This window comes from Salminus brasiliensis, chromosome 2 (genome assembly GCF_030463535.1).
Source record: "Salminus brasiliensis chromosome 2, fSalBra1.hap2, whole genome shotgun sequence".
Lineage (NCBI taxonomy): Eukaryota > Metazoa > Chordata > Actinopteri > Characiformes > Bryconidae > Salminus > Salminus brasiliensis.
In genome coordinates this window covers 50,133,057-50,146,352 of record NC_132879.1, presented here as the reverse complement: position 1 = coordinate 50,146,352, position 13,296 = coordinate 50,133,057, and the positions used below count along the sequence as shown (strand labels likewise).

Sequence of the window (13,296 nt, the reverse complement as noted above, 5' to 3'; positions counted from 1 at the left end):
CACACAAGAAAGGCCTCGTGCATAAAAATCTATAACTCTGTAAATTTTGAAAATGTAAAGATTGTAACAAAACTTCAAACATGTGTTCACTTAAGGAGTCCTGGGTAATACATATACGTTGGTGCCACTGCAATATAGGGGGCGCTATAACTTTCACATATCTGTTTCTCAAAAACCGCTTGTCCTATCAAGATGAAACTTGAATAAGCTGCATCGTTGCCTGTACTTGTTTGTGAATTTGTAATGAAGACTTAAGATAAATTAAACTAGATGGTCACCTCTGACCTGTCAGCTTTCTGCAGATATTTGTATATGAATAGACTTGTTCAATCACAATAATATTTAATATCTATGTTCAGGTATGGACTCTCTACACAGGTTGAACTTAAAGAGACTTAAAGAGGCCACTGGAGCATCATTTATGTTGAAATTTTTTCACAGACTGTTATAACTTCACGGGAATGTAACATAGAGAGTTCCTACTGAATTACCATTACATTTACAAAAGTGAAGCACTGCTAGGCCTACATGTGAGATTCTGAAGCCATAATTTATCTTATATCCATTTTAAAGAGGTAGGAATTAAAAAAGTCTGTTTAATTTTGATGGTTAAAGAGAAGTTGGTAAAATTGATTTTGTAGAAATAATAAAATAATAAATTTCTATAAAAAGTCCCACAAACGTCAGAAGTAGACATCAAGGGAAAACATGTAGGATTTGAACTGTTTTTATTTTTAAACCACAACAATACAAAAGTATTAGTCCAAAATATCCAGTAATACTTTACATTTAATGTAACTACAAGTGAATCCTATCCAGCAGCTTGTGTGTGTGTGAGTGTGTGTGTTTGTGTGTGTGTATGCGTGTTTGTGTGTGTGTGTGTGTGTGTGTGAGAGAGAGAGTGTTGGGAGGGGCTTTATCAGTGTATGGATCAGCTCTCTGCAGGTGCAGCATTAAAGCTGGAGTGTTTCCTCTCTCTGAAGTCAGTCTCCTGTATGTTGGTGGGTTTCCTACCACACTGCTGCCAGTCTCTCATCTCTCTCTCACACACACACACACACACACACTCACACATACACACACACACTCCTCTAAAGAGGGAGGTGGAGTTGGGTTGATCAGCGCTGACGCTCTTTTGATAAATATGGAGAAAGAAAAAATGCCTCCTCTGATTTGTCACTGAAAATGTTTGATGGTTTCCTCTCCTCTTTCTAATAAGGTCATAGTGAGTGTGATTGGCGGCTGTGGGGTCTGTCTCTCTCTCTCTCTCTCTCTCTCTCTCTCTCTCTCTCTCTCTCTCAGTGTCTTCAGTCTCTTTGGGGGAGTGGAGGTGAAGCTTGTTCTGCTGCTGAGTTGAACGGAGTGTGTGCAGGTCAGAGGGAGATGGACAGCTGTGTGCTCCTCATTCTTCTGTCCTCCATGATCACTCTCTCCACAGCTGGTAAGTTCTTACTGTCTCAAATGAAAAGGAACAACATTAAATTCAATCAGAGCATTAATGTTAATCAGAACATACTGCTATGGGTCAGTATTCTGCTGTTGGGCATTTATATTTTCTTTCTTTTCTTTCTCTCTCATGTGCAGGCATTGTAAGGCTGGTGGATGGTGGCAGTCGCTGTGCTGGGAGAGTGGAGGTTTCTATTAGAGGACAGTGGGGAACAGTGTGTGATGATTACTGGGATATAAAAACTGCTACAGTGGTGTGTAGAGAGCTGGGCTGTGGAGAGGCTGTAGATCTAGTGAATGCTGATCACTTTGGACCGGGATCAGGAGTAGTCTGGCGATACCCAAGGACCTGTAATGGATCAGAGTCTACAGTGAACAAATGTGGGGCACGAAATGAGAACGTTTTTGATCCTACGTGTGATCACTCTAGAGATGTTGGAATGATCTGTTCAGGTAAAGTACAAAAAACCTCAGATTGTGATAAACACTGTTTTTTGTGAATCAATCTTCAGATGTATTATTTATTTTGTACTAATCACAGTTTTACATGGAGTATTATTTTTTTATGTATGATTCATTTTTACCCTCTGGCAAACCTGGATATGGGTGATTTTGGAGTTTTCTCAGGGTCTACGATGGGGTCGATGGGGTCTAGAATATATTTTTGAAAGTGAAAATGTTTAAACTATTAATAAAGAGGTAAAACAGTGCTGCATTCAATTATGCTAAGTTATGCATCTAAAGTTGTCTGTGAGCTGGCCTGATCGAGTCAGCTAATCCAAGTTACTGGCTATAAATGGTGAAACTACTTGTTTTTGTTCAATTATGGCAGATAAATAAGTTACAAAATAGAAGTGAAATAAAAAAAATGCACCACAGATGGTGAAAAAAGTAGGGGGAAATGGATAGTTTGGCAAAATCATCACAATTAATCATAATTTAATGTTCAGTTCAGATGCAGTTGATCAGCCAAGACATGTGTAATTTCTAGAGTTTGGTTCTTTGTCAGAAAAGCGCAACAGACTTACATGCGAATATTCCGATCCGAAATATGAGAAAGAGACATGTTAGAAAAAGGTTGCTAACAGACACTGTCACTCCCTAAATACACACCAAAAAAATCTCTTTCAACTCATTTGTCTTGATTGCAGATCTTCCTTTGCTTGGTGAAGATAAATCTTAGTGCTTTATAAAATAGTTTGACGATACAATTCAGTAAAAAAGCAGAGTCATGTAAAACAGTCAAGCTTTATGTCACAGATTTATAATTCTGCAGGGTGAAACTAGAGAATTTCACATATTTTCAGTATTGATTCATAATATCTAAATATTTGTACATTGATGCTCACTGATGACATTTACCCAGAGGAAGTTCAAAAGCGTGTGAAAAATGTCAAAATTGGAAGATTTTCTCAAGAGACAAATATAAATAAATAATATGTTGCACAATGAGAAGATAATGTAATAAGAAAATAAGTTGTTTTTTAGAATTATTAATTTGTCAATGGTATATATTAGATGGAGAATCGTATGTCAGTGAAATTTACTTTGTGTTCAAAATATCAAATTGACAAGTTTCTGTTGTAATATAAGTTTTATTTGTGTGAATACGTCTCAGTGGAAAAATGACAATCAGAAGGAAGAAGTCATTGTAGGAAATCTAACTGGAGAGTAAATGGCAGCATGGAGCCAGGTGTACAATGCTTTAAAACCCTGAACCCTAAAACACAAACAAAACAGACCTATGTGCTAAAGAAAACATGACCAGGAAATAAACACAACAGAGCAAAAGCATTTTACTAAATGAATTTTCAGAAAAACTAGTTTACGCAGCTTTCAGATTTTTTAAGCCCGAAAAAAATGATCATGTACCTACAGAGATTAGATGGCAGAGCTAGCCTAGTGTCTCCTGTTGTAAACTAAAAATCAGGTAGCAACCCTGTCTTTGGCTGATCGCCAGAGATCTGGAGTGAGTGATGAATCATGTAAATTCATTTTTTTGTACATTTTATGTGATTTTCCAGATACAACAGACCTATCATTGATAATATCAAGTCATTCATAAGTTCTCAACAGCACAAACCCTTTTCACCATAAGTCACCAGGTTTTCACCAGGTATTGCAGGCTGTTCAATAAATGGCCAACACAACTGTCCTGTTAAAAAAAATTAGCCTCACCATAGTTTTATGTTATTCAGTGTCAGTGATGAAATGTGAAAACAGTGAGTGATATCAATGTTTTAATAGATGATATATTGTAAGAGTATTATAATGATTTCTCTTTACCTCATTTTAGAAGTCAGACTGGTTGGAGGTTCTCGCTGCTCTGGGAGAGTAGAGGTTCTTCATGGAGAGACCTGGGTCACAGTGTGTGATGCTGGCTTTGACCAGCAGGATGCAGAAGTTGTGTGTCGAGAGCTGGGCTGTGGGCTTTCTGTGGAGGTGCTGGCAGCAGCTGCTTTTGGCAGAGGGGAGGGTCAGGTGTGGTCAGAGGAGCTTCAGTGTAGAGGCAACGAATCTCAGCTTCACTTCTGTTCAACATCATCTTCACTCAAACAGAACTGCTCCCATGACAGTGATGTGGGACTCATGTGTTCTGGTAAGTGTTTAATCCAACAGGACTCTACAATTTCTTAATGTAAATGTTTATGAAACAAGACCTCTGTTACATCATGTAATCACGTGTTAAAACTCACATGTCTAAACTCTAAAACTCTTAAGTGAGCACCACTGCTTGCTCGAAGAGCTGGGTGGCACTATGGCTGAGGTAATGAGTTGCTTGAAGAGGTAGCCACTGCCTTTACTCTTCAGAGTTTCATGTTCCAACCTGCTGCTCCATCTCCCCCTCTTACTTCCCTTCATCCCCACCTGGCTGTGTTACTGCTACCTCTGTGTCTGCAGCCAGTCTCATCCACCTCACTGGTAACAAAATAGTCTGTCTGTCTGTCTGTCTATCTGTCTGTATTTATCCCTCTGCAACTCTGTATCTGTCTACCTATTCCTATTCACACTGTTCAGGATACAAGTTCAGGCTTTATTGAACTGCAAATCACAAAAACAAAAAACAACAACTCTACAGCTCTGTCTATTTATCTGTCTGCCTATTCTGGGATATAATACCAACTGCCAGGCCACCACTTAGCAATATCTTACCTTATCTTACATCACCTGGGATACCATAACAACAACCTATCACCTATCTACTTAATTACACCTTGCAACCACTTGGGATACCATGTTAATCGCATAGTGACATCATAGCAACCACCTAGCACCCCCTATCAGCACCTTAGACATCACCTAGGATACTATTGCAACCACCTAGCAACACCAAAGAAACCACATGGGGTACCACCAAGTAACCCCAATGCAACCACTTAAGATAGCTAAGATAGATTGTTAGATAGAACCATCTAAAAATGTTTTAGTAGCCAGTTTGTTCTTTTCTGTGCAAAGACCCTTCTCTGCTCCTCAGTACCCCACAATGACAAAGTGAAAAGTCTGAGAGTCAGTGAGTGCTGTAGTCATGGTGGACCTTCTGGAAGTTTCTCCCATCTGCACACAGGGCTTTTGTGGCTCGGGTTCTTGGTGACCTTCTCAACCATGGTCCCTAGACTACTTTGTTTGGTGGGGTTGTTCCAAACCTCTTTATTTAAGTATTATGAAAGCCAGTGTGCTCTTATGAACATTCAGTGCAACCAAACATTTTTGTAGCCTTTTTTGCAGCCTTCTCCAGATCTGTGCCTCCACACAACCCTGTCTCTGAGCTTTGCAGGCAGTTATTTCCTCCTCATTGCTTGGTTTTTGCTCAAAAATGCATTGTCGACTGTGAGACCTTATCTTATCTTAGGTGTCCTTTCAAATAATGTCCAATCAATTAAATTCACTACAGTTGGACTCCAATCATGGAGCAAAAACATCAGTGCTCAATTTTAATTGTCATAGCAAAGGATCTGAATATTTATGTAAATGTGAAATGTTTGTTTTTTCTTTTTAATAAATTAGCAAATAATTAAAAATAGATATTTTGTTACTTTCTCATTATGGGATACAAAGAGCAGAATGGTGGATAAGCAGATTATGAACCGCTCCAACTATCAAATCTTGAATAGAAGCGCTGAGGGGGTCGGGGTCTTGGGAGTTGTGGGACCCAGTGTAATATCTTTTCATGAGACACTAAAATCCCTGGCAGAATCACTAATGACACTTGCTGCTCAAGTGTTAATCTTTGTATAACTTTGTAAGTTTTTATGTACTGTTATGTATGTATTGTTAATTGTTTTTATCATTAAGACTAATGTCCATTAATCTTTTGTTCTCGCTTCCTTTTTTTCTCTCAATTGAACAGACAGTGTGAGGTTGGTGGGTGGTGGCAGTCGGTGTGCTGGGAGAGTGGAGGTTCTTCATAGAGGACAGTGGGGAACAGTGTGTGGGAATCAGTGGAATATGAGTGATGCTGCAGTGGTGTGTAGAGAGCTGGGCTGTGGAGAGGCTGTAGATGCACTGAGTGAAGCTTACTTTGGATCAGGATCAGGACCAATCTGGATGGATGATGTGGACTGTAGTGGATCAGAGTCTACACTGAAGAACTGTAGATCAAGATTGTGGGGTAAACATCACTGCAGTCAGACTCAAAATTCTGGAGTCATCTGTTCAGGCAAGAAGCACAATGTGTAGTAGATTTTAATTTAGAAAAATCTGAATGAGAATTTTTTTATACAGAAATATTGCCCTGACTTTCTATTGCTAATTTCCTGCTCATTCTCTTATATTTCAGGAGTCAGGTTGGTTGGTGGATCTCTGTGCTCTGGGAGAGTTGAGGTTCTTCACAATGAGACCTGGGTCACAGTGTGTGATGCTAACTTTGACCAGCAGGATGCAGAGGTTGTGTGTCGAGAGCTGGGCTGTGGGCTTCCTGTGGAGGTGCTGGGACCAGCTGCTTTTGGCAGAGGGGAGGGTCAGGTGTGGTCAGAGCAGCTTCAGTGTAGAGGCAACGAATCTCAGATTCACTTCTGTCCAACATCATCTTCACTCAAGCACAACTGCTCCCATGATAATGATGTGGGACTGGTGTGTGCTGGTAAGAATTGTGTTTTGTAATTCTTCCAGATGACTGTTTTAAATGTATTCAGTAGGCAAACGCAAGGTTCATGGAATCTCCAGCAGTCCCAGCCTCCATAAACATGTCCATGTCAATGTGCTCAAAACAATCTAAAAAGCAAAGTTAGCTTCTAGCTTCTTCCTCTCTGATTTGCTACATCTGATAAGCAGTCTATAAGATGAAATTAGCATAACACATTATGGTGGTCTTAGCTGTAGTGGGGGTGGGACTCAGCCCAGTGTGCACCAGGAAAGATCCAGTATGCTGTCCAAGAAGCAAATGCTGGATAGCAGAATGAGCAGGAAAATTAGTGTTTAGTCTAGTGTGAACTCCAGCTTGCTTGCTGTGCTTTTGTCTTCTAGTGCACCATTCATGATGCTCCCTCTTTTGGCCATTCGACCCTAGCAAGCACAATGTGTGGAGTTCATCTATGACTGTGGCTAATTTTTAGGTGGTAGCGATGGCAGGCCTGAGTGCCGGCTTTTGTGGTGATCATCTATGGATGATTATGAGTTCAGATTGAGCTGCAGCAGAAAATTGCTTCATTCTGTTGTCCCCAGAGTGACCCCTGCAATTTTCTATTTTCTCTTCTAAGCAGCTGTCTGACAATAATAATAATAATTGATGCCCACAAAGCAGGAGAATATGACAATAGTAAAGTATTTCCAGTTTGTTTCAGATTGTAATGTCATTTAGAAATGGCACTTAACAAGACTGGTGCAGGTTAAGTTAAGATCTGGGAGAGAGATGCTCACAGGAATGCTGCAAAAGCTAATCCAAATTGGTTTAACTGCAAAAGACCTTCAGGAACATTTATTAGACTATGGAGTATTAGTGCACTGTTCTACTGTGAGGCTACTCCTGCAAGACCATGGTCTTCATGGAAAAATCATCAGAAGAAAACCTTTCCTGCATCTTCTCCACAAATTTCAGCATCATGGGCCCTTACAATACAACAGTCTGTTTACACATTTCTTTCTGCCTGCGTTTTTAAATAGCAATAGTTCTTGTGAATATATCTATGCCGATGGGCGTGGTGGTCTTGAAATGAGGTATTTCACTGACTGCACCACTGACTGAAAACAACCTAGGCAGACGTCAACAGTCAGACGTCATTGCTATCTCAACCTGTAGACGGATGTCCAGTTTTTTGCAATCCTCTGTACATGCATCTCCCCCCCTCTTACAGGCAGTGTGAGGTTGGTGGATGGTGGCAGTCGCTGTGCTGGAAGAGTGGAGGTTCTCCATAGAGGACAGTGGGGAACAGTGTGTGATGATTGGTGGGATATGAGAGATGCTGCAGTGGTGTGTAGAGAGCTGGGCTGTGGAGAGGCTGTAGATGCACTGAGTGAAGCTCACTTTGGATCAGGATCAGGACCAATCTGGATGGATGATGTGGACTGTAGTGGATCAGAGTCTACACTGAAGAACTGTAGATCAGCAGGATGGGGTAAAAATAACTGTAATCACTCAACAGATGCTGGAGTCATCTGCTCAGGTAAGTTCATTTAAACAGGGGTTATACGGTGTCCAGCACAGTTTAGTGATTTTTCTGCTAAACCCACCCTGATTTGACTCAACAATTACCAAGCTAAATTAGTGTGTTAGAACAGAGCAGTCACCAAACTGCTGCACACTGGAACTCTCAACCCACAATTTGTGAGTCTGTTATTCTGACCCACTTTCATGAATTTAATCTAACTTGAATGTACAACTTCTTTAGAAACCCAATACCAACAGATTTGTAAATATATGTATTTTTCCAATGTTTTATTATGAATGTTTTCCAAGATATTTAAGAACCATGCATTGTCTAATATATTTTCAAGATCATTATATTAAACATCATTAAGCCTTATTGTTAAATAATATCTCTTCTAGGAGTCAGGCTGGTTAATGGTTCTCTGTGCTCCGGAAGAGTAGAGGTTCTTTATGGAAAGACCTGGGTCACAGTGTTTGAAGCTGACTTTGACCAGCAGGATGCAGAGGTTGTGTGTCGACAGCTGGGCTGTGGGCTTCCTGTGGACGTGCTGGGAGCAGCTGCTTTTGGCAGAGGGGAGGGTCAGGTGTGGTCAGAGGAGCTTCAGTGTAGAGGCAACGAATCTCAGCTTCACTTCTGTCCAACATCATCTTCACTCAAACACAACTGCTCCCATGACAGTGATGTGGGACTGGTGTGTGCTGGTAGGAGTTACATTTTCATAATTAATCTTATTTTTGCTAATAGATATATTACGGGTATATGTGTAGTTTTTAGTTTTTTGAAATTCACTGTTCATAATTATAATTATATTGACATATCTCTCTGTTATTTATTTTTTTCTAAAGCAATTTCACTTTGTATCATTTTAAGGTTATTGAAAGTCTAATTTTTTATTATTATTATTTATCTCTCTCTCTGTCTTGCTTGCTATTGTACAGACAGTGTGAGATTGGCAGATGTTGGCAGTCGCTGTGCTGGGAGAGTAGAGGTTCTTCATAGAGGACAGTGGGGAACAGTGTGTGGTGATTACTGGAATTTGAGAGATGCTGCAGTGGTGTGTAGAGAGCTGGGCTGTGGAGAAGCTGTAGATGTACTGAGTGAAGCTCACTTTGGATCAGGATCAGGACCAATCTGGATGGATGATGTGGACTGTAGTGGATCAGAGTCTACACTGAAGAACTGTAGATCAGCAGGATGGGGAAAACATGACTGTGATCATTCTAAAGATGCTGGAGTCATCTGCTCAGGTAAATTGTACAATTTAAGGAAGATTTCACATTTTCTATTGATTAGGATTAAACTCAAATTGTCAATAACACGTGAATAGGCTCATATCATTAATCCACAATGAAGTCTTACATGTGGCTCTCAAAAAACACTCTTGCAAGTGTAAAACTTAGTGTGGCTGGTTCTGGTTCTTTTGACTTTGGCTGGTGGTGGTGGTTGTGACTGTTGTCATCAATAACTTATAAGGAGCATAAAATTACACTTATAACATAAACTTTTATTATACTAGACTCTTATTATATTGACTATGCTTGCTACAGTGGGTGGTATATTAGCATGGGAAGGGAGTCATCAAAGTATTGTTATTCTGGAAATGTACTTGTGGATGAATATAATGTAACAGTTTTGACTGGTCTGGCTGCAGGGACTCATTACATATCCTTAGATTTACCTTTTTTTTCTTGTGATAAATAATTTAGGAGTCAGGCTGGTTGGTGGTTCTTACTGCTCTGGGAGAGTGGAAGTGCTTCACAATAAGGCCTGGGGCACAGTGTGTGATGCTGGCTTTGACCAGCAGGATGCAGAGGTTGTTTGTCGAGAGCTGGGCTGTGGGCTTCCTGTGGAGGTGCTGGGAGCAGCTGCTTTTGGCAGAGGGGAGGGTCAGGTGTGGTCAGAGGAGCTTCAGTGTAGAGGCAACGAATCTCAGATTCACTTCTGTTCAACATCATCTTCACTCAAACACAACTGCTCCCATGACAGTGATGTGGGACTGGTGTGTGCTGGTAAGTTGTTGATTTGCTTGTTTTTACAATAAATATAAAATGTTCACACTTTATGAAATATTTAATAAAGTTGATTTCTCATTTAGTCTCATCATCTGCCCCCTTTCTCTTTCTTTTCTCTCTTTATTTTCTCTCTCTCTCTTTCTATCACACAGACAGTATGAGGTTGATGGATGGTGGAAGTCGCTGTGCTGGGAGAGTAGAAGTTCTTCACAGAGGACAGTGGGGAACTGTGTGTGGTGTCGGTTGGAATGAAATGGCGGCTTCAGTTGTGTGTAGAAAGCTGAACTGTGGAGAGGTACTTAGTTTTGGTGCAGCTACACCGGGATCTGGACCAATCTGGATGAGTAACGTGCAGTGCAGTGGATCAGAGTCTTCACTGAAGAACTGTGGATCACTGGGATGGGGTAAACATAGCTGTAGTCATATGTGGGATGCTGGAGTTATCTGTTCAGGTAAGCTTCAATCTACTGTAATATACAATGTATTACTTGTATTGTATTTGGTTGTGAAGTGGTTGAGAATGTTATTTTGTTTTGAGAGGTTTCATTAATTTCCTTATAGTTAACATCCAGCATGTGATTCCCATGGTTCAGGTAAATTAAATAGTAATTAGGTCATTATTATGCAGCTTCAATAATGAATATAAAACTATTTTATCAGTTACTGAAAAGATTAGAAAAACTAGACAAAAAAAAAAAGTTCAAATACATTTGTACATTAAGGGTGACCCTAATTTGTAATGTCAACCAAGAAGGAATGAGTCTTGAAGAAATACAAATCTCTGAAACAAGGCAATGTAACCCCTAACAAACTCTTCAAAACAACTCCTGTCTTCATGTCTTCTTGATGGAAAATTGCAGTGCCACAACAGTTTGTGTACAACATCAGTTTAATCATAGTACATATGTAGCGTCAAAACAAACAAAATATAGTAAAGAAAACATGTTATGTTAATTATGTTGGTTAACAAAAACATGTCAAACAAAAAACATTTAAATATATACTATTGTATGTTATTCTCAACATGTATTGCTGCACAATAAAGAACTCACAAATCACAATGCAGTGGAAATTGTGAGCTCTAAAGCAAGCTAAGAATTATTTCTTATTTTCTAAATGGTCGAGTCATTGATTATATTACAGAAGTACTAATGGTTCAATTAGTTATGACCAAAATTAATGGGCACTGTTTGTGATTTTCACCCCAGACTATAAAATAACTGGTTGTATCAATTAAGACTCCACTATAAATTAAGCTTTCCTTGATTTGTGTTTTGGTTGCGAATTAAATTTAGTCTCAACTCAGAAGGCAGTTCTATCACCCAGGAACCCTTTTTTTGTAAACACTCACAGAAGAGATGTCAGTTTAAAATGAATCAAATTTTATTGAATAAACATGTAATGATGAGAGAGAGAATATCAGATTCACAGCATTGGAGGTAGAAATGACTTTAGCGTAACAACACTCATCCCAAAAAAAGGACAATGACTGTTTTTATCCTGTGGACAAGTACTGGTATTTATTAGAACCAGATTGTTCTTACTAATCGCTGTTTAACAAAAGTAACATGATTGGTGTGCAAGATTTAACAATCTGAATATAACGTTTTTGTTCAAGTTAAACTGTAGGAACCACGGGTTCCACGGGTTCAGGATTTGCACGTAAAGCTGACCACCTTAGTTTGCCCCAGGGTCTGGAGCTTTAAAGAGGGTCATGAAGGCCGTCTCTCAGTGGAATGTTCAGTCGAGACTAGGCTTCGAGGTGTCTGAATGTCCATGTCCTGCTTACTTTCGCCACAGCTTGTAGCCGATAGAAGGGGGCCCAAACAAGAAAAATAAAATAGAATACTTATTTCTCAAGTAAAGCTTTGGAGGCATAAAGTTGTAAAGCTCAGTTTTGTCAGCTGAGGCTTTGTCTCTTCTTCTTCCAGAGCTTTTCTTAGCTTCCAATATCTGTTATTGACTTAAGCTTGGACCCAGTGCTCTCTGAAAGAGAAGGTGTCTGTGTCAGCAGGTTGGAGTGGATGTCTGGTTTAACTCACAAACAACCTGAATGTTTTTTAAATGTGATCTGGTCCTCTCTCAACACAACCCAATCATTTAATGTCTTCTAACTTTTGTGTTTGTGGTCAGGTGTTATAGGAGTTATATAATGGTTTTTCAGCAAGTAACAGTCGTGAAAAGGTCAAACTGTGAAGGATGCACCAGTACAAGAGTTAAAACTAAGATTTCCTGCAGATTGAAATTTCCTCACACTGCTGACATAAGCTGATCAGTCACTGGTGTGAGCATCTATAAATGGTATAATATATCTTATAATTGTACTGCTTTGTTAAAAATCATTTATCATTTATCTTGTCTGTGAAAAAGGCCTAAACTATTAATAATATTACTTACAAAATATTACTGTGTACTTTGCTACCACCATCACTAATGTTCTCCTCATTACAAATAATTCCTGTAGAAATCACTGCAAACCGATGAGTAAATAAAAACTAACTAGCAACCTGTTAGACTGATCCTGCTCTTGTCAGATTTACATATCTGTCATATTCACTCCTTTAAAATAGTCCAATGTGTTTGTGTGTGTACTCTTTCTGTTATTGGAAACATTACCCTAAAGATAACTAAACATTAACAATTCAATATTAAACTTGATCCATATTCAGGGTAGAGTTTGACAGTGAGTGTGAGAGAGTTTTGTTAGCATGATTTTTTAAAAGTGGATTTCAGTATTACATTTCTTTTTCTTTTTAACAATATACCAGTTCACCTAAAAAATTAATATTGTAAAAATCATTTGTAATTTGATGCAAAACCATCACATATTTCAGATTTATTACATTTAAAGTTACATTTTTCAAGACTTTTCTTTTGTTGATACGGCCAACTCAAAATTAAAACTACCTCTGAAAGGAGAATTACATTATGAATGCAGCATTAATGGGTGTTAATCCATCACTGACAATATGCAACCCCTTATCAATTCAGAATATGCACTTTATTGAACACTGCATGTTAACCTACAAGTAGCTTAGGAAATGATGTATCTTCCTCTGAACATTGTATTACTTGTACTAGATCATTTCAGGAAATTAAAATAAAAAAATCATGAATTATTTTTGTTCAGAATATAATTAAAAAAGCTAAACAGTCATGTTTTATATTCCTTACATTTAAAGTGACACATTTTTTGTTTTATTATTAAATCCGAAGAAATATTATATTCTTACCAAGAAAAATAAATAAACAAA

At 38.8% G+C, this 13,296-nt stretch overlaps 1 protein-coding gene across 1 annotated transcript in view; it reads left to right on the top strand.

Moving 5' to 3' along the window:
• Positions 1–1,383: 1,383 nt before the first annotated feature.
• LOC140549728 (uncharacterized) overlaps positions 1,384–13,296 on the top strand; it is a 145,795-nt gene continuing 133,882 nt past the window's right edge. Inside the window, 9 exon segments of the mRNA XM_072673473.1 lie at positions 1,384–1,441; positions 1,585–1,899; positions 3,743–4,049; positions 5,799–6,103; positions 6,224–6,526; positions 7,737–8,045; positions 8,429–8,731; positions 8,969–9,277; positions 9,737–10,043. Of these exon segments, the coding sequence (XP_072529574.1) occupies positions 1,384–1,441; positions 1,585–1,899; positions 3,743–4,049; positions 5,799–6,103; positions 6,224–6,526; positions 7,737–8,045; positions 8,429–8,731; positions 8,969–9,277; positions 9,737–10,043 (2,516 nt within the window).